Source organism: Myotis brandtii, unplaced genomic scaffold (genome assembly GCF_000412655.1).
Source record: "Myotis brandtii unplaced genomic scaffold, ASM41265v1 scaffold454, whole genome shotgun sequence".
Taxonomy (NCBI): domain Eukaryota; kingdom Metazoa; phylum Chordata; class Mammalia; order Chiroptera; family Vespertilionidae; genus Myotis; species Myotis brandtii.
The window spans coordinates 3145564-3166931 of record NW_005367354.1 but is presented as its reverse complement, the minus strand read 5'-3'; the positions used below and the strand labels follow the sequence as shown (position 1 = coordinate 3166931).

Below are 21368 nucleotides of genomic sequence, written 5' to 3'. Positions count from 1 at the left end.
CTTAGAGCACTGATTGTATCCTTAAAGTCTGAGATTGGATTCTGTAGAAAATGTTCCAACTCCATTGGTGGAATATGGAAATCCTTTGATTTGCCATCAGTCCCATGGTCTACTCTGAACTCCAGCCCCCTTTAGTCTAGAGCTTTGCTGAAAACATTAGTCCATTTACTTACGGGATGCAAATCTCCTATGCCTTTACACTTTGTATCATTTAATGGAATTGTACCTATGCCTGTATTGAATCCAATCTAATCGGCTACATAATTTCTGGAAACTCTTCAAAGTTTCTGATACACTGCCTTTCCTATGTCCTAAAGCTACCTCAGATTAAAAACAAAATGTTTTCTTTGATAATTTAAATGGGATCCAGGAAAAAAGAAAATATGAATTTAAACCACTAATTTGAAACAAGACTTAGTGTTGTTATGAGTGAACACAACAACAGGAACAATGATGCAGCTACAGGAAAAAATGTGGTCAAGAAAATGAAGGGCCTAGAAATATCCTGTATAATAAAAGGCTAATATGAAAATTGCCCCCTCGACCAGGAGTTCAACCGGAAGTTCAACTGGGAGTTCGGCCAGGGGGCAGGACCGCCCATGGCCCCTTCCTCTGGCCAGCTGGGCCCATCGCCCCAATAGGGGCAGGCCAAGCAGGACCCCATCCGTGCACCAATTCATGCACTGGCCTCTAGTTTTTCTGTAAGGCAGTTAAAAAACTAAAATATTAAGCCAGAGGAATCAAAGATTAAAAAAGACATGGCAGCCACTTTAAGTGTTTTTAAAAGCTGTTATGTAGAATACAGTGATTTGATAGCCTATAGGAATTAGGAACAGGACAACCATGTTTGAGAAAGTTAGGGTTGTTACTGAAGAGGGATCCAACTCCTCGGAAAGTATTCTTTTGTTAGAGATGTTAAAACAGAAAATGGCTCATTAAATCTGAACATTTCTGAGGTTCTCTCAAACCACAGAAAACAAGCAAACAATGATTTTTAACAATCCTTTCCATTTGTTCTAAAAAAATAAGACCCATTCTTTCAACTTCCTACTACTCCAAATACACCTTTGCCCTCTTCCTTTGTTAACAGCACAGGGGAGCATAAAGGACTAGAGTGGAGGGAGGTTCTGCCCTTGTCTGAACACTAACCAGTTTTGTGACTTAGACAGGTCTTCCATGAATCCTTACCTAGGATTGTTGTAAGAATGGTATATGTAGTCCCAGGCAATACTTGACTAGCCAATGTCCTACGCCAGAGGTTTTCACCCCTAGCTGAATCACCTGGGGAGCTTTAGGGGCAGGGGGAAGCGATTCTAGCAGAACAATTAAATCAGAATCTCTGGGGGATGGGGTACAAGCTTCAGAATTTTAAAAAAGCTCTCCAGGTGATTCTTTTGTGTAGCCAGGGTTGCACACGGCCTCCTCTTCTTCCTATCCCTCCACAGAATAGTCTGCTCCACCTTTACCTCCCAGCCAACTCTGGACACCTAGCCAACAGTGCTGTCCAAAGGCAACTCCTGGTGGCTGTCAAAGTGAATGATATGGTACAGTATCTGAAAATTCTTTCTCCTAAGGATGCATACATCCTTCAGGTTTATCCTGTTAAAAGATGAGTTAATCTCACCTAACTCACACAGGTCTTTTTTTAATCCCCTTTACCATACTGCTCTCAACTGTTGACCAGCTATCTTAGGAAAATAACCTTCTCTATCATTTATTTTTAAAGTCTAACATGAGCAGAGTAATAGCAGTACTTAGTAGAAGCAGCAACTACTATCTACTGAGTATTTCTTTATGCCAGCAACCATGCTAAGTATATTAATATTACATTTAATTTTTATAACAATTACATGGACTAGGTTTTACATGTATTACAGAAGGAAAAACTGAAACATTGGGTGGTTGGATACTTTGCTTAATACTATACAGCTAATATAACTTATAGCTAGAATTTTCTTGTACTTTAGAATTACAGCTCTAAAATTCGTGCTCTTAATTACTACCCACATTACCTTCCTGGTTACTTTGCTATCTATATTAGTTTAGCAGTATTATTTTTGTCATTTAAAAATAAGTAACAAAATGTAAAGGAGATGTATCTAAATGGATATTTAAATATAAAAATATGAGTCTCTTTTACATGTCAAAGAAACCAAATTTTCCCTTGGAATTGTACCTTAAAAAAATTTTGAACATGGGTGATATAACAAATACGTGAAACAATGTTAACTGTGACACTACTATAAATATATTTAATATATAACAACAGAAAAACAACAACAATCTAGGGTAAAAGAAATGCTGATATACCACTATCTTAGAAAAGTAAATCCTTACAAATCCCATATACATAACATCCCTTTACTTTGACAGATAGTCACACCACCCCATTCTATTTCAAACTTTATCTTTCAAGGTCCAGGGCAGATGTCACTTCCTCTAGGAGGTCGCTAATACCTGCAGGTCAAATTAATTGCTTCCTCCTCTAGATTCTCAAGAGGCTACTCCATGCTTCCACAGAGCACTTAGAAAGGTGCAGTAATTGTTTTCTCTCCATCTGTCCTACCAGACTATGAGCCCTTGGAGAACAGGAGCTTTGTGTGTTTACCTTTCTATTCCCAGAACCAGCACAGAACAAACACTTAGAAGTACCCAGCACAGAACAAACACTTAGAAGTGATTGAGGAATAAACATGTGAATGAATAAAAGAGGGAGCAGAAAACAAGACAGGCAAGATCAGGACTTGGGGAGCACAAAAGCCACAATCTTTTTGTGGTCTATCCTTCACATACGGTTATACCAGCCCTCTGAGCAGGTCTTTAGAGCTCAATACATTCAATGTGGCTCATAACCATCTATTTTTCACTTCTGACTACTTTACAAATTCATCTTCTACCAATAAGAAACTAAATATGCTTAGGTATATAAACTCATGTATGTTTGCTGCCTACATTATAAAAAAATTTCCCTTACAAAGTTGTTTCCAGGAATGCTTATCATTGAAATGTAGGTGTCCACTATAATTCAAAACACTATGATATATTTGATTTAATACATACTTAGGAGTCGTGACTTGGGGTGGGGAACACAATACAATAGAATATACAGATGCTGTATTGTAGAATTATACAACTGAAACCTACATCATTTTATTAACCAATGTCACCCCCAATAAATTATTTAGAGCCAAAGAAACACTAATTCTTCCACGTAATGACTGTCTGCCTTAAGCACTGTATTGCTAAGCCCAGGTCACATAGTCTTTACTGCACACACACACATACACACACACACACACACACACTATTAGCCCTAAATGATTGGATTTTTTAAAAAAAATCTATAAGCATCCTCTCTTAAAGACAAGTTTTAAGATTAGATTTAAAAATAAAGAAACATATGTACTGAAGAACTAAAAACCTAAAATAGCTACACCTACACACTTTCTAAATAAAGAAATACCACATTGACAGTAAATAAAAAACAACACCTACTTAGTTTATCAGTTTATTATAAAATAAATAAATTAACATGTCACGATTCTTGTGACTAGGAAGGCAAATAGAGTGGCTATCGACTGATTTGCTACTATATGACTCTAGAAAAATGATGATGGTAAAACACGACAACAAAGGATGACAAAGGTGTAAGCAGCTCACCTTTCTAGAGCCCTGACTACCCTTCAGATACTTTATATGCAATAATTCACTGACTCCCACCAGTACCTTAAAATTGTGTATTATTAATATCCTCATTTTACAGGTGAGGAAACAAAAACCCATGGTGAGTTCTGTGTCTGCACTAACACAATAGCCACTAGCTACGTGTGGCTTTGAGCACTTGAAATATGCTGTGTGACTAAGGAACTGAATTTTTAATTTTACTTAATTTTTATTAATTTAAATTAAAATGGAAATAACCAAATGTAGCTAGTGGCTACTATCTTAGATAATGCAGCTCTGTAAGAACCAAAGAAGTCCAAAAGTCTGTGGTTAGTTTCAGATAATAAAGTAGACATGGCAAAAATTGAGGAACACGTCAGAAGCATTTTGACAATCAGCTTGGTCTAGGGCACTCAGAGATAAGTTCAAATGGTATTAGCCATTAAAACAATAACATTATGTTTAAGGAAATGGAAGAAACAAAATGAATAAACATTGGGCATGTACAGTGTGCCCTAACTTAACATGGTCAATAGGTTATTGGAAACAGTGACTTTAAGCAAAATAATGTGTAATGAAACTAATGTTTCCATAGGCGAATTGATATAAACAAGAGTTAAGTTCCTATGGCATATTTTTGGTCACAAAAATGTCACCAAACTTCTAAATTAAGACCCAAAACACTTTTAATACTAAACACTGAAATAAATGTAGAGCTCTATATATTTATGAAAGATGAATAAAACCAAAAAGAGAATTCTTTTCCAACTGGATTATTCCAGTTCAGGGCCCGGGTGGCTGGAGCCTCTCCTGGCAGCTCAAGACACAAGGCGGGACCCACCCTAGACAGGATATCCTTCCATAGCAGGGCCACTCACACACACACCCACACTCACTCAGACTGGGACCATTTAGACACCCAATTCACTTCACATGCACGTCTTTGGGATGTGGGAGGAAACTGGAGTCCCCGGAGAAAACCCAGCTAAACGTGCGGAGAACATGCAAACTCCACACAGACAGCGGTCCTGGGTAGGAATCAATTTTCTTTTTCTCATCAACATTGAAACGTTGAATGAAAGGACATTATTTGAGGACCTGCTGTACTGCTTTCTATTATGTTCATTTTATTTATAAACCTGCTTAACATGTTGGTTGAAGTTTATAACTAAACTGTTTTTAATGCAAATTCCTTTGTATGGGGCATAGAAATTCTCAAATTTGTTAGAGCACATTATCACGACAATTATTGGCTTAATCAATTTACAATCATCCCATGCTATAAAAAACACCTTTAATATTCTGCTGCTCATAGCACTCTGCTTTTTATCCTCCAGTTTTATACATCAAACACAATATGGCTTTAAGTTATTCTTAAGCACACATTCCAGATGATACAGCAGAACATGCTTACAATGAGTTGTGGGATTCATAATATTCTAATAGAAGCTATATGCAGTGTTTTGAAATAGACTGCCCAAATATTTTCAATAAGAATACTTTAAGTTAAAGAAATATTTTAAGTTTTGCATTTTTACACTTAAAGAAAAATATGACAAAAGAATATTTTATAACCTCTACTCCCCCCCCCCCCCCCTGCTCCCTCCAATCTCATAACCTCTTTATCTTCCTACAAGCACAAAGCTGCTTACGCTTACCATTCATAGCTGTGGGAAACTGAGCCATCATGCTCCTGAATTTTCCTTGCTAGCTCTCAGCCATCTGCAACATAAAAACATTGTGCCATTAATAATACAACAAGGGCAGATCACAGCTTAGTGCACCCGCCAAGCAGTGGGAATGTCTGTCCCCTTCAGCTTACACTTCCAACAGAAAACAATGCAGAGCTTCTGCTGCTGCTGAACAGGCAGAATTTACATTTGGGAAAGGGGAGGAGATTTTGTTGGGCAATGGATCAGCCTTTAAAATGGAACCATTTAAAAGAAAAACAGTCACATATTTAATAGCAAATACTGAATAAACTCTTGGCATGAACTAATTTTGTAGAAATTAATTTGGGAAAGAGGAAAGTTATAACTAGGCAAGAAATTATTTCAGAAAAATCAACTGTATAAATTAAATGTAAGTAGCAATGAAATACGTAACACTCTTCTTTAAAAAAAATCCCCAAACGAGAAAAATCCCCAAAATGAATATAGCATAGCTATTTAATCAAGTTCCACAGGTTTAGAAAAATGGTCTAGAAGTATGTTTTATTTAAACATAATTAAATGTTCTAGGCAAGTGCTCTGAACTTGAAGAGAGGAAATTCAGAAATTTAATAGCTCTGGGTTCAAATCCCAACTCTGCTATTTTCCTAGCTGTAATCATGGAAGAGTTATTTAACCTATTTTGAGTCTCCAATTCATCTGTAAAAATACTTTGCAGGAATATCTGTCAAAGTATTAAACATAATCCAGTACACTGCCTGACACACAGTGGGTTTTTAATAAATGGCTTTCTGGGTGCCCAGGAAGGGAGAGTGCAATATAAATCTGAACCCTAAATTCATTAATTTACTCAAAGTAAATTAAATTTTTTTTCCTTGAAACTCAAGGGTAGGAAAAGTTAGGAAGAGTGAAGACCTAACAAATTTATAGTAATATACTGAGTTATATAAACCACGAATTGTAACATTGTAGGGAAACACTACTATATTAAGAGACTACTCAGTAGCTCATCTATTTACTCAAATCATTTCAATATTAATATTTTTAGAAGCCTAAGGAAAAGTGTTTGCACAAGCCATTTGAACAAGGACGGCATAAAGAGCTGCACATCACGGTGGATGGCGTCACCAGAGGAGCTGGCTGATTAGCTGCCAAGAAGTGTTTACAAGGTACTGTATCTTAGTGAATTCGGTGTGCTCAAGAAGAAATATGACTCTATCAGAGTAACCACCAAAAGTGAGTCACACAAACAAAAACACTGGTATATAAATCCAAACAAGCAATTTAACAGCTTTATTTCCTCCTTTAAAGCAAACTATCATCTACTAAACTGCGCAAAGGGACTTAATTGTGATTAGAATACTTAATGGCACCAGGCACAGACACTCTGATACATTTACCTACACAACAGGAATAAGCAAGAGCTGGGTAACAGGGATGGGCAAGCCTCCAGTAATGCTTTGGCACTGCCAATTTTACTCTTGTGACTCCCAGCTTTTCTCTATGTTACCACTGTATATCACCCTCCTCTCAAAGCTCACATTCCTTCTTTAGATGTTAGTAACCTTTACTGCAATGGAACTTTAAACCTGCTACCACACTTGACTTCACCTGTCACTATACTATTCTTAAGTAGGAGGAAATTTCACTCACGCACAAGTTGATTTTCTTCACTTCTTTCTCAAAGGTAATATAAACCGCGGTGGGGTGGTCAGAAATCCCTTAAGGAGGTATTGTGTTGAGATTTAAAGAGTAAGAGTTACTTATAATTGTAATGTTAAGAACCTTGAATTTGAACCTGTGGTTGACAAGGAGTTTTAAAAGGTTTTAAGAAGAGGGATAGAGTCAGATATCACTTAAGACAATCAATTGTGAAGAAAAGGGCACGCTTGAAGCAGGGAGATCAGTTAGGAAAGAGCTGAGAACAGTATCTGGCACCTGATCTGGAATAGTGGCAGCAGAAACAGAGAAGATGGGATGAATTGGATGGAGAACAATGAATGGTTTAAAAAAGGTAGAACTCAGGGATTGTTTAGATTATGGAGTAAAAGGAATCAAAGAGATGACTCTCAGAATTATGGTTTGTGAGACTGGGTGAATTGTCACCAGCTTAAAAACAAAAACCAAAAACATGAGCACAGAAGGAAGTCTCATAAATCAAGTTATGACTACAACTTCAAATAAAGAAATTCTACAAACAAGCACACTTTTACTTCCCCAATTTTAAATTATCATAAGTAATGTTAAACCAAAATACATCATATGCCTGCCAAGAAACTATTTCCTTAGAGAGATGCAATAGGTAAGGGCCCCTATTTTACCAGGTCTCTGTAACTGAGAGAGATAATTTTAAAATGCAGGAGAAAATCCTCCAAGCACTACCTGCAATGCATTTTAGAACTGCATAAAAGCATGTAAAATACCAAAGGTCATTTGGAGAAACAGCAGACTTAAAAAAGACAAATAAGGAATAGCATCCCATAATCACAAAGCCTTAATTAGTTAGATCATCTACCTAGTCATCATGTATTCTGTAAATAAAACAGAATGCTACCTAATAATCACAGGTATAATCCTTAAATAAAATCAAAGAATGAACCAAATAATATAATAATATAATGAACAGGGAGGGCAAATCCCTGCAGTGAAGCTGAGGTCCTGGTATTACAGAACCTTCACCTGTCCATGGGATTTAGCCACCCATGCATGCAAGTACTATAGCAGTGATGGCGAACCTATGACATGCGTGTCAGAGGTGACATGTGAACTCATTTTTTTGGTTGATTTTTCTTTGTTAAATGGCATTTAAATATATAAAATAAATATCAAAAATATGTCTTTGTTTTACTATGGTTGCAAATATCAAAAAATTTCTATATGTGACACGGCACCAGAGTTAAGTTAGGGTTTTTCAAAATGCTGACACGCCGAGCTCAAAAGGTTCACCATCACTGTACTACAGTGTATTGTAACATGGACACATGGATGGATGGAACACCTGACTGACAGTGATAACATCTGAATAACATAATTTGTTGGAACCAATAAGCTTTTAAAGCATACCATTTCATATCTCTTATGTTTACATCAACTCTGCCCTGTTGTAGAATAATTACCTCATGTTTCTGTTTTACTTTGTGTAGTCATAACAATTACCATTTGCTAAGTCCTTAGTTACTATGTGTCATGCTCAATATTCATTGAGAACCCAATATGTTCTATGTTTTATACAAGGAGCTTCAGACCAAGAGGACCTTATAGACTAGTCTACCAGGACCAGGTACTGCTAGATCCCTTTGATAATACTAAAAATCCTCACAATATCGCAGCAAGGCAGATGACATAGTAGTTATTTCATAGATGAAGAAATTGAAAGGGTAAATTACTTTCCTAACTTCAGTAAGTGAAGAAGCCAGTATGCAATCCCAAATCTGTCTAATTCTAAAGCCCATGAACTTCCCATGGGCTCTATCTGCCTCTTCCTCTCTTATGGATAATAATTAATGACAAGTGAGAGGGTTCCTGCAAGCAGTAGGTCAACTTAATGTTGGTCCATTTGTAGGGGAGAAGAAAAACAAGTCAGAGAGTCTACATCAATCACATACATCAAGTGGGGAGTGCTAATTACGTATTTCTTGCCTCTAGGTGGAACCTTTTGAGAGGAAGAAAAGGATAAGCAGCATTTCCCAAGTTACATGTCTGAAGCCTGTTTTAGGCACAGGTGATGGAAGGCAGCATCCAATAAACACCTCTCTGCTCCTTGGAGGGGGTAACATGTAATGAAGGGCAATCCTGGCAGCTTGCAGTTAACATATAATTTAATCACTGTCAATTACCTATGGTTTTAGAATACTTATGTGCAGGTTTTCTTGCTTACTATAAATTGAGAACTGGTATTGTTACCTTTTTAGAAATTAAGAGACCTTGAGACCTGTAAAAGATAAAATAAACGGAGCCACTTTAAAATGGAGCCAGAGCTTCTATCCCAGAGGAGCCTCCTTCCATGTTTTAGACCTCAAACCTATGGATTATTAAAACAGGGCTTAATAAACGTTGGATTGGGCCTAAAGCAACACTGTGTCCCAAAGAAACCTCTTCACCGGCATTTTATAACTGCAAAAAAGCATGTAAAATACCAAAGATTACTTGGAGAAAAGTAGACTTACGAAAGACAAATAAGGAATAGCATCCTAGTTACAAAGCCTTAATTAGTTTGATCATCTACCTAGTCATCATGTATTCTGTAAATACAACAGAATATCGTCAATAATCCTATATAATAAAAGGCTAATATGCAAAGCGACCAAATGGCAGAACAACCGGTCGCTATGATGCACACTGACCACCAGGGGGCAGACGCTCAACGCAGGAGCAGGGCTCACGGCTGGCAAGCACAGTGGCAGTGGCGGGAGCCTCTCCCGCCTCTGCGGCAGTGCTAAGGATGTCCGATTGCCAGCTTAGACCCGCTTCCTCCGGGGAGCGAGCCTACACCGTCAGTCAGACAGCCCCTGAGGGCTCCTGGATGAGAGGGTAGTACAGGCCAGGCTGAGGGACCCTCCCCCCCCCCCCCGGCCGAGTGCACAAATTTTGTGCACTGGGCCTCTAATATTGTAATAATTATATATGGTGTCAGATGGGTATAAACTTATCAGGGCTATCACTTCATGATTTATATAAATGTCTAATCACTACGTTGTACACCTGAAACTAATATAATATTGTATGGCAACTGTAATTAAAAATTTTTAATTAAAAAAAGATAAAGCAGATGGGACTGAAAATTAGAAACATTGTTTGGAATTAGCATCACTATGTTAGCATATCTGCATCAATAGAAATACTTTCCTTCTATTGATGTAATTGTTTCCCAACTTTCTCAGAAATACTTTTTGCCTTTATTTGGGCTTCTACCTGAATCAATGCTCTCTGAATAGCTATTCTTTGATCTCAAATAAATGTTTGTTGCCTTTCATTTTGGCCTTTTATTTTTGGTTAACAAACCCTTCCACGGGGCTATTAGTTTTGTGTCTCCCCCCCCACCCCCAAAAAAAAACAACACCCATTAATGTCCCTCTCTTGCTTAATTTCATCAACTAATTACAAGTTAAAGCTCAAACTTCTTAGTATGAAATATGGCACCCTTCAGAATCTCACCCCAATCTACTTTACCACATACATGTCTAGACACTTCCCCTTGATTCAGATGTCTTAAGTATACCAACCTTTAAAACAGTATTTTTCACTTCCCTATTCCTTTGTAAAAAGCTGTTTCCTGTCAATCACTACTTCTTTATCATTCAACTCCCAACTTGAATGTCACCTTTTTTTTTTTAAATGATTTTAGAGAGAGGAAGGGAGAGAGAGAAAGCCAGAGAAACATCGATGTGAGAGAGAAACATCGATTGGCTGCCTTCTGCACACACCCCAACTGGGGATGGAACCTGCAACCTGGGTATGTGCCCTAACCGGGAATCGAACCCTGCACAGGACGGCGCTCCAACCAGCTGAGCCATACTGGTCAGGACTCACCTCTGCTCTAAAAGGCTTCTGTCCTCCCAGGTAGTTAGTCACTGTCTCCTCGGTATGTCATACATTTATTCATCCCGAAATAGCTCATTTATCACACTGTATTTCAATTTCACATGTTTCACATGTTTGCCTGTTTACTTGCACTGGGCAGAGATCATTTTTATTTACCACTATATGTCTAATGCCTAAACCAGATTTCCTAGAGGAAATGCTCAATAGATGTTTGTAGAACAAATAAATTGGGTAAATGAGTAACATGGTAACATGGTTGGGATGTCAAAAAAAAAAAAAAAAAAGCAAACAAAGCCAGTGAAGCATGGAGAAGTGCAATGCTGAGTTGAATATTATACCAAAGTAACCGGCAGGAAAGCAGAGCAGGCCCCAAATTTCTTCCATGAAATTCTGCAGGCACCAGAGCTGTGGATTTTAGACCAAACTGTCCCTTGCAACATGGCCCTTCTATAATTTGTTTTTCTTTTTCTTTGAAGTATACTTTTAGAGATAAAGGTTTATTTCCCATTGAATTCTGACAGCCTTACAGTGGGAGGGGAAGAAAGCCTTAGGTTTCTCAATTATACTTCGAATCATACTGGTAAGTTTAAATAAATTTGACTGAAGGTCTGACATTCACAAGCAAGATAATCAAGTTCCTGAGAGCATATCTTGTAAAACTTTCTCCAGTCCTCCTCCACTCTACATGCTAAGTACACAAAGCCAACTCTCGAAAGTTGCCGATTAGTCGGGAAAATGTTCCTTCCTCATCTGATTTCCAAGGAGATAAGGTCAGTTCTAGGAGAGAATGATTGGAGCAAAATTACCTACTTCTTTATAGTTTCTACAGTAAGATGAAATTTACAGAGTACACATATTATTCTCCATACCTGTTCCCCATCTATTCTTTCTTTCATTCATCTACTTATTTATTCATCAAACATGGATAGTCACTATAACGTAAGGATTTAAGTAATGCTATGAACTAAGGGGGGAGGGTAGAGGGGACATCTGTCATAGTGTAAACAATAAAAAAGGGGGGGGGAATACTATGAGAATCCAAAGGATAGAACTAATACTACTGGAAGGTAAATCAATGTACACAGTATTTATCGTAAAGGAGGTAATATTTGTGTAAGAATCATTTAACATGGGGTCAGTGGCAAATTAAGTGGATTCTAAGTATTCTTGGAGTGATAGACATTGTGTGTGTGGCACTGTTAACAAAGAAAGGAAAAGTATCTGAACCTAAGGTAAAAAGAAGGAAAGTACAATAGCCAGTATAACAGGATCTTTCCCATTGAAAGCGAGTGTGATTTGAGAGTGATGTGATTTCAAACTCACTTAACCATAAGTGGTAGAAGAGAACTTAAGAAACCTAGTAGTTTCAAAATGTGCTCCTTGGCATTCTAGAAATTTCAAGGAGATAACAACAGAAGTGTAGGGAGTAGGGAGGAGGAATGGAGGATTGGGAGAGGATAGCAACTTCAATGAAAGTAGCTCTGTTTTTGTGTTTTACATATTGAGGCTTATCTATATTTTACCTTATGATTTTTTTTAAAAAAAGAGTTAACATACTGAATTCCATCTCCATTTTAGAAACAATTAAAGAGAAACCAAAGCAACGAAGTAACTTGCCAAGAGAACACAATTTAAGGAACAAAGTACGTCATACTATTGATTTTGAACTTCACTGTGCAAATCATGGAAAGCCAGTGTTTAAAGCACAGTATATGTTTGAGCTAGAGACCCAGTTTGGTAGTCACCAGGGATTGGGGAATAGCTGTCATCATGTTAAAGAATGACATCCTCCAGGGAAAGCATATATAAGAAACAAGAACCTGGTCTTTTCAAGGCAGAGGAAGAGAATTCTGACAAACAGTATAGGAAATGAACGGGATTTGAGTGTTGTGAGACAGGGCACCAGTTATGAAGTAACTGGCATAATCCAAGTGGTGAGAATTTGAATTTGAGCAATAAAAAATATCGCATTTTTCATGTATAAGACGCCCCCATGTATAAGACACCTCCCACTATTCCAACCCAAAATTAAGAAATCAGTATTTTAAACATTTTGCTGGTTTTCCTCTTAAGGCCTTCTTCTTTATTTGGCATCTTAAGGAGTTGTTCTTTCTGTTTCCTCCACTGTCTGTTCATACACTCAGTGGGAGGAAGTCCAAACTGTCTCTCTGCAGCTCTGTTTCCATGCTCTTTTGCACAGTTGATTACATTCAGTTTGAATTTTGTAGAGTAAGACAATTGCTTACTGGTACTTATCTTTTTACTAGAGGCCCAGTGCATGAAATTCGTGCATGGGTAGGGTTCCTAGGCCTGGCCTGAGATCAAGGCCGATCTTCCCCGGCTGCCGGCAGCCAGTCCCGCCCCCCACCGCCGCTGGTCGCCCTCTGTGTGTGGGGCAACTGGTGGGGTGATCGGGGCCCTGCTCGCACCCGCCTTGGCCTGGCACCCCCTGCGTCTGCCGCCACCCATCCCCTGGTCCCCGTTCCCCATCGGGCAATTGGAGCTTGCCGGCTGGAGGGAGGGGCCGAGAGGTTGGCCGGCAGGCCCCGATCAGGCGATTGGGGCTTGTGGGCTAGGGGAAGCTCTTGCATTGAGCATCTGCCCCCTGGTGGTCAGTGCATGTCATAGTGACTGGTTGTTCCACCAGCCAGTCGATTTGCATATTATACGCTTTTATATATATAGATTTTTTTGACATCTTTATGAGCTCAGAATGCTCCGGTCCCTGTTGCATCTTGCACACTCCTGCCTCCACCTCCAATTACTGCATCAGCTGACGGCAGTAACAATAAGGCTCATGATTGGAGGAAGCCTGTTTGACGAGGTATGGGCGGCTACGCACCAAATCGGCTCCCTCCTCGGCTGATTTCCATATATAAGATGCCCCTAGATTGCAGTCTAATGATTTTAGAAAAAAATAGTGTCTTATACACAGAAAAATATGGTAGGCATTTCAGAGTGGGAATGGATAGGATTTTCTGCCATGTGGTAGAAGTCCACATGATCCCCACACGCAATGGACTGTAGCGGGGAACTTCCACAAACTAAACTAGCCAGATGTTGGACTGGACTGTGCTTTAATATGGAGCAAAGACTCTGGGCAGAGGCCTTAATTCTTGCCTGCTGAAGATAAGATTGGACTTTTCCCATGGTGGGGTGAAGGAAAATGCAACAGTATAAACCCAGGGGTTTAATTCCACTGAAATAAAGATCACTCGTCCTCCTGTGAGAGTTTAAGGAAATTCAATTCCTTGCAACATCGCAAGAACTCCACTTTCACTGGTAATATGTAGGGATGAGGAGAGCACCCACTGATAACACTACTACTATTATTTCAACTACAACAGTTAACTTGATATCACTGAATTGATACAATACAGCTGTACAGATTACTAATAAAAAGGACATGTTTTTCTTTAATCAATATTTGAGAAAAGGGTTACTATTATTTCTACCTAGAGGTGTAGGGACCCAAATCCACACAGCATATCAAGACTTAAAAGCTTTGAAGAAGGTAACTCTTCTATATAAAGTTAGTTCTTAGTTCTAGATCTGTAACTTTGCATTTCTAGTTTATAATGTTTACATATAAATTCTAAGTTTGGACTTTTATAAACATTAAATTTAGCTTATAAAGAGGTCATAAAAGAACAGAAATGGTAAACTAACACTGAAATAGTAAGTACCTCAATTACATTGAAGATTTGAATTAAACCAACTTTTAAAAGAATTAGTCAACAACTCTGAACAAGACAATTCACCCACACAAAGGGGGAAAAACACTTAAGAATAGCTTGTGATTCAGCCCCTCACTGCTATAAGGGGATGGTAAGGAGGGGGGAGCCAACTATTTGACCTATTCTCTACTATCTCCTATCAGGACCAAATATTAAAGCAAAACTACTTACTTGACTTTGAAGTACAGAGGGAAAAAATTTCATATAGATGCTTCACCTTCAAGTAAAATATCACCTCTTTGAAACAAGATAACTTTCCAAGTTTTGAAGCCATTCAAAAAACATGAAGTAAAAAGTAAACAGATTCAAGTATATAAATACTTTAAACTTGAAAATAAAATTCAAAAGTAAGCAATTGGGAATAGTCAATATTTTTAATATACAGAGAGAGAGGTATTAAAATAGATAATGAAAAACTAAGATCACAAAAAAATAGACACTTTCCCAAAGAGGAAACAAAACTGGTTAATAAATGTTAACATCACTAATAATCAAGAAAATGCAAAATAAGCTTTGTTTTGTTTCTCCTTATAAACTGATTTTTTAAAAGACAAGCCTAGGCTAATACTCAGGGCTGCAAAGGTGCGAGGAAATGAATGTTGCAGACATCGCTTGTGGAAGTGCAAATTAGTATAGCTTTTCAGAAGGCAAAGCAAAAATATACAGAATCCTACCAATGTTCACATCCTATCTATACATGTAAAAGGCTAATATGCAGTGTCCCTTCGGGAGTTCAATCGCTCGTTATGATGTGTGCTGACCACCAGGGGGCAGCGTGGAACGAAGGGAGGCCCTGGCCCCGATCGGCCCGATCACCGGCCAGGCCTAGGGACACTACCCATGCATGAATTTCGTGCACCGGACCTCTAATAAGCCAATAATTTTACTTCTGGGAATCTATCATAGGGAAATAATAATAAATATGGGAAACGCCTTATTTATAAAGATATTCACTATGGTTATTGTTATTATAGAAAAAATTGGAAATGAGAGTCCAACAATGGGGGAATGAACTGGGCCAAATTATTATGCTGCCACTTAAGCCATATTAATGTTATGTGAATATATTTCAGTAAACCTATTTTTAAAAAAAAACAAGTTCAGCTAGACCATGTAATAACATGGAAACTGGTTATATTTTTTATAATTTAAAATGTATGATATAATGCAAATATGTACTTATCATTATGAAAATAACAGCAGCAGCCAACAATCACTGAATTCTTACCAAATGCCAAGCCCTACACTCAGGTCTTTACATGTTATCATTGCTTTCATCATTATCAAGAACATTCTAAAAGGGTCAAAGGCCTGGCCCAAGACAAATAACATTTTAAAGGAACCCTCACTACAAAAATTTTCATAGTGCCCTTGAGAATGTTAAAAAATTGTTTTTTAAATTGAATTTTAATTATTTCAGAAAAGAAAGGAACAGTGCTCCTGAATCGCCCCCTCCCTCCATGCACAGTCCACAGCAGACACTTAGCTAACCTAACCAAAAGAAAGGCCTGATTATTATTGTAACATTTATAGAGAATTTATTATGAGAGGGTCAGTCTAAACAAACATTATCTCTTCACCCCCACAGCAACCCTATGGGTAAATTATTATTATGAAATCTTTACTTTTTAAAGAAGAGAAAACTGAGGCTTAGTGAGATTATTATACTCACAAAGCTAGTAAAAGGTAAAGCTGGAACTGAAATCCCAGACAGCAAAAGTCACGTTTCTAGCTACAATGTTGTATTGTAAAATACATTGTGTGTGTATGTATGTATGTGTGTGTGTGTGTGTATATATATATATTTATGTATGTGTGTGTGTATATATATATACACATACATATTTGTGTGTGTATACACACACACACACACACACACACACACACACACAAAACGAAGACAGGTTGTTAGGACACCAAAAAATGGTTGTCCCCCTGGCCAGTGGCTCAGTGGTTAGAGCGTCCACCCATGGATTGAAGGGTCACAAGGTTCCATTCTGCCGGTTCGATTCCCAATCAAGGGCACATACCTTAGTTGCAGGTTCCCAAGCCCTGGTAGGGGTGTGTGCAGGAAGCAATCAATCGATGTGTCTCTCTCTTGTCTATGTTTCTCTCTCCCCTTCTTCCCCTCCTCCCTCCTCTACACTCACTCTAAATATCAATGAAAAATATCCTTGAGTGAGAATTAAAAGAAAACACACACACCAAAAAATGTGGTTGTCACTGGTTGCTGGACTTAGAATGACTTTTACCTCCCATTTTTTTCTCCCACTTTACACATTTTTTTTCATTCAGTACATATTATTTCCATAATGAAAAAATTTAAGTTAATGAGAAATAAAGTTAAGTTCAAAGAGAAAAGGGGTTTGAAAGAATATTTATTTTAGAGGACAAATAAATCATATTGTTAATATATAAAGTGCTCACTCATTCTTCTTTAAGACCAGCAGGCAGTATACCTCAAAATTAAAAGAAGAATGTCTTTTATCATAGCTAGAAGAACAGAAACATAATGAAGGCTGGAGAGAAAAGGAGAAATGAAGGCTTGAGAGGTCTAATCAAATGTCTTAACAGCCAGGAAAAGATGTGAATGGCACCTGAAGTCTCCAAAGACAAAAGCTTCAGGATTTATTCTCTCCCCTAAGTCTTCCAGTATGCCCACACCATCAATTCACCAAACTTCTCTGGGCATTTTAAAATCTTATCAAGATTACATCAGGGCCCTCCAAACTTCCCTCATTACACTGGAAAAAGGGGGAAGTCAGATGAGAAATTGAGCCGTTTCATAGGAAAAGAGATCTAGAAGGAAAATTAAAATATTCTGAACACTAAAAAAGGCATACTGGGGTGAAAGAGGGATTTATTTCATCAGGCTCTTTCCAGAGGCAAGATTAATAATCCTCAAAACCACTCTAAATAACATGCTGTTCCCAGAATGGGAAATTTCCACATCTGTTTTCATTCAATTTTAGTCTCTGGGTCCCTCCCTTTCTCCCTCCTTCCACCTGGCCTTCAAAGCCTGTTCCAATGTTACTTCCTCTGTATAAGTTTCGCTATTTGACTATATACTTGGAAGGTTGGTTCTCTTTTTGATATCACCAACATACCCTGTGTACCTTTAATTCAAATCCACAAATACTTACCGAGTAACAAGATGTGTAACACATGTATAAAATGTATTAGAGCGAGGAACACAGAAGAGGACTTAGACCAAAACTCAGAATTCCATAAATGCTATAGGTATGAAGGACAGAATGCGGGCACCTACGTTTACCTTAGGCCACTAGAAAGTTGTTAGGTGAGCAATCCCAGAAGTAATGACTCCTAAACTCAGTAATGAAGAACTAAAAAATAGGTATAAACCAGTAGGCTAGGAAGAGAAAAGAGATTTTTAAGAATTGGGAGCAGAAATGGGCAAACACAGAGGGAAAAGCCGTGTGGGGATTTAAAAGACAATGCCAGAGCCTGGCTGGTGTGGCTCAGTGGTTGAGCATTGACCTATGAACCAGGAGGTCACAGGTTTGATTCCTGGTCAGGGCACATGCCCCGGTGTGGGCTCGATCTCCAGAAGGGGGTGTGCAGGAGGCAGCCGATCCATGATTCTCTCTCATCATGGATGTTCCTATCTCTCTCCCTTCCTCTCTGAAATCAATAAAATATATTAAAAAAAAAAAAAAGACAATGCCAGAGAACTTTGTAAATGGAGCTAATAATAGCACCTACTTCATAGGGATGTTGTAAAAATTAAATGAGTTAATAAATATCATGAATTAAAATAGTGCTATACATAGAAGGTACTATAAAAATCTATAAACAAAACTAAGAAACAAACTTGGAAAAAAATTTACACCTATATAAATAGTAAACATTTTTTAAAATCCACTTTAGAGAGAGGGAGGAGTCGGAGTGGGGGGGGGGGAGAAAGAGAGAGAGAAACATCGAAAACATTGATCAGTTGCTTCCCGTGTGCTCCCAGACCAGGGATCGAACCAGAAACCTAGGTATGTGCCCTGACTGGAATCGAACCTGCAAGCTTTTGGTGTACGGAATGACAATCCAACTAACTGAGCCACCGGACCAGAGATGAGCATGCCAATGAAGTGAGAAAAGGGCCTTTCTTCTACGATTCAGGTTTTCAGAACTTACCACAAAGTTAGAGAATGAATGCTACACATGCATTCCTAGCCTGCATCATTCTGGGCAAATTTCATTAATCTTGAAATTCTCACTCATATTCACCAAAAGTATTTTACACTTGTTAAGTGTTACATAAGTTGTGAAATTTATTAACTTGACCTACTTAATTCTTATATATTATACAGTTGTTGTTGTTTTCCCTGCACCTGAGGATATTTTTTCCATTGATTTTTTAGAGTAGAAGGGAGAGAAGGAGTGGAAGGAAGGAGGGAGAGAGAGAAACATAGGATTGGTTGCCTCCTGCACTCGCCTGGGGCTGGAATTGAACCTGCAACCCAGGTACTGGACCTCGAACTGAACCTGAGTGAGCCACATAGGCCAGGGCTATGCAGTCATTTTTAAGTGAGAAGGAGTAGTAGGGTGGTGAGAAGTGTCCGAATGACTACGCCAAAAAGAAATGATGAAGCAACAGTTATCAGTGTCCTCCAAACTGCCAGAGCAAATCCTGCCGGGGCCTTATCTATTCCGGATCTGCAAGCCGACACTGCCCACTATTCTTTTCTCTTTCTTTTGACATGGCTACCATTCTTGACCAGTCCTGACCATTATTAATCTCATACTAGTCAAGCACTCCTCCCACTGAAAAGTGGAAATCAGATAAGCACCTGGATTCAAAAGGTTTTGAAGAGATGAAGTGTAGTTTCTTTTGCAGATAGAGAACATTTCTTCCTTTACGTTATATTTTTGGTGTCCTCCTCCCGAATCCCCCCCCCCACCCCCAATTAAGGGGATTCAAAGGGCTAATTCTTTGTTGGATAAGATTGGGGGTCAGTTCTACTCTATTTTCCAACTTTCTTATATGGATTGTTTTGAAGATAACATTAAAACTTAAGGAGAAAAAACTAATTTATTTTCCAGTCACTAGGTTAAAAAAGACACACACACTCAGGCTAATTTAGTTTGAAGTTTCTCATTAAAACAAGTTGGAATAATAACAGGTATCATTTCTTAATATACTAAGCAGTAGTCTCTGTGCTAAGCACTCCGTATTACATACTATAATATAAGACATAATTAGTTATTATCATCCCCACTTTAGAGATGAGGAAACCAGCTTATAGAACTAAAATAAGTTTCTCAAAGTTATACAACTATTTGGTGTTGGAGCTGGGAGCTTGAAAGTCTGTACCCTATCTACTATAGTAATGAAAAGAAATAAAATTTTTTATTAAACAGCATGCATTTTTCTAAAATAAATATGTATGAGCGAAGACAATGATCTAGAAAACATAAAACAGTTGCTTAAATGAAACAAGTTAAACGTCTACCATCTGGTAATACATCCCTCAATGTCTACCATAACCAAGGCTGAAGAGCTCCACAAGTAAATAAATCATTCAGTGTCCTGATATACTGTGAAATTATTTAAGTGAATTTCTCAAAATAATACTACACATTTGCAAATGAAATATGTTGCCCTCTTCGACTTGTAAAAATACATTATTTCCTGATGTATTCACAGTCCTATTTTTGCTGTTTCCTCCCTTCCTCCCCCACTTCCTCTCTGCCTTCAGATCCTTCAGACCAGTTCCTCCTTCTCAAGAGTACCCATAGGCACACTGTAAGCAACAGGACTCTAACATTAGTCACTGTGCTCTGTAGTTATAAGATGGTATAAAGTAAAAAATGAACTCAAGTAAAAAACACAGCATTTCTCCTGCATCTTCGTATTTAGATCTATTCATTTACAGAATTCTAAACATTTCCCTACGTCACACTTGGATTCCTACCTTCAACAATTAGCACACTAAAAGAGTCTGCCTTTCTTTTTAGCCTTTCTTCAAAAGTAGTTATTCCACAGTTTTTTCCAGAAATAAGGTATTAAAAAGATCAGAACACATACGCCAAAAAAAGAGAGAGAAAACGACAAGCAAATGTACTGTTAGATGGTAATAAATATATCACATTTTTAGTAATGTAATTAGTTTATTCTGAATAATACTCTGAATAATTCTAAAACTTAATACAAATGCTTTACAAGTAAATATAGTATATAAAAATGGTAGTTACTGCCGAAACCGGTTTGGCTCAGTGGATAGAGCGTCGGCCTGCGGACTGAAAGGTCCCGGGTTCGATTCCGGTCAAGGGCATGTACCTGGGTTGCGGGCACATCCCCAGTGGGGGGTGTGCAGGAGGCAGCTGATCGATGTTTCTCTCTCATCGATGTTTCTAGCTCTCTATCTCTCTCCCTTCCTCTCTGTGAAAAATCAATAAAATATATTTTTAAAAAAATGGTAGTTACTTATCAATGGACTAACATGTACTTTCATTTACTCAACAAATATTTATTGCATGCCCAAATAACATTTAAAAACAAACACATTTCTGAACGGAGATGAGTATACCAGATACCTGCACAGGTGCTGCAGTTGGAAGGGTCTGGGTTTGAAACCCAGGCTCTGGTACTTACTGGCTCAGAGACCTAGAGTAGTCAGTTAACCTCCAGGTTAACATTTCACTTATCTATTTAATGGGAGGAAAATAACTACTCACAGAGTGTTTGTGAGCTTTAAAGGGTTATGTAAAACAGCACAGGGCCTAGCATGTGGTAAGTAACAAG

At 38.1% G+C, this 21368-nt stretch overlaps 1 protein-coding gene across 2 annotated transcripts in view; it reads right to left on the bottom strand.

Moving 5' to 3' along the window:
• The window catches only part of ITSN2 (intersectin 2), a 104927-nt gene that overhangs the window by 78912 nt on the left and 4647 nt on the right, over positions 1-21368 (bottom strand). For both annotated transcript variants that reach the window (XM_014546677.1, XM_014546678.1), the window contains one exon: positions 5322-5385. In XM_014546677.1, coding sequence (XP_014402163.1) covers positions 5322-5352 — 31 coding nt within the window. In that variant the 5' untranslated portion in view covers positions 5353-5385. Of the gene's footprint in view, positions 1-5321; positions 5386-21368 lie in introns of those variants that run through there.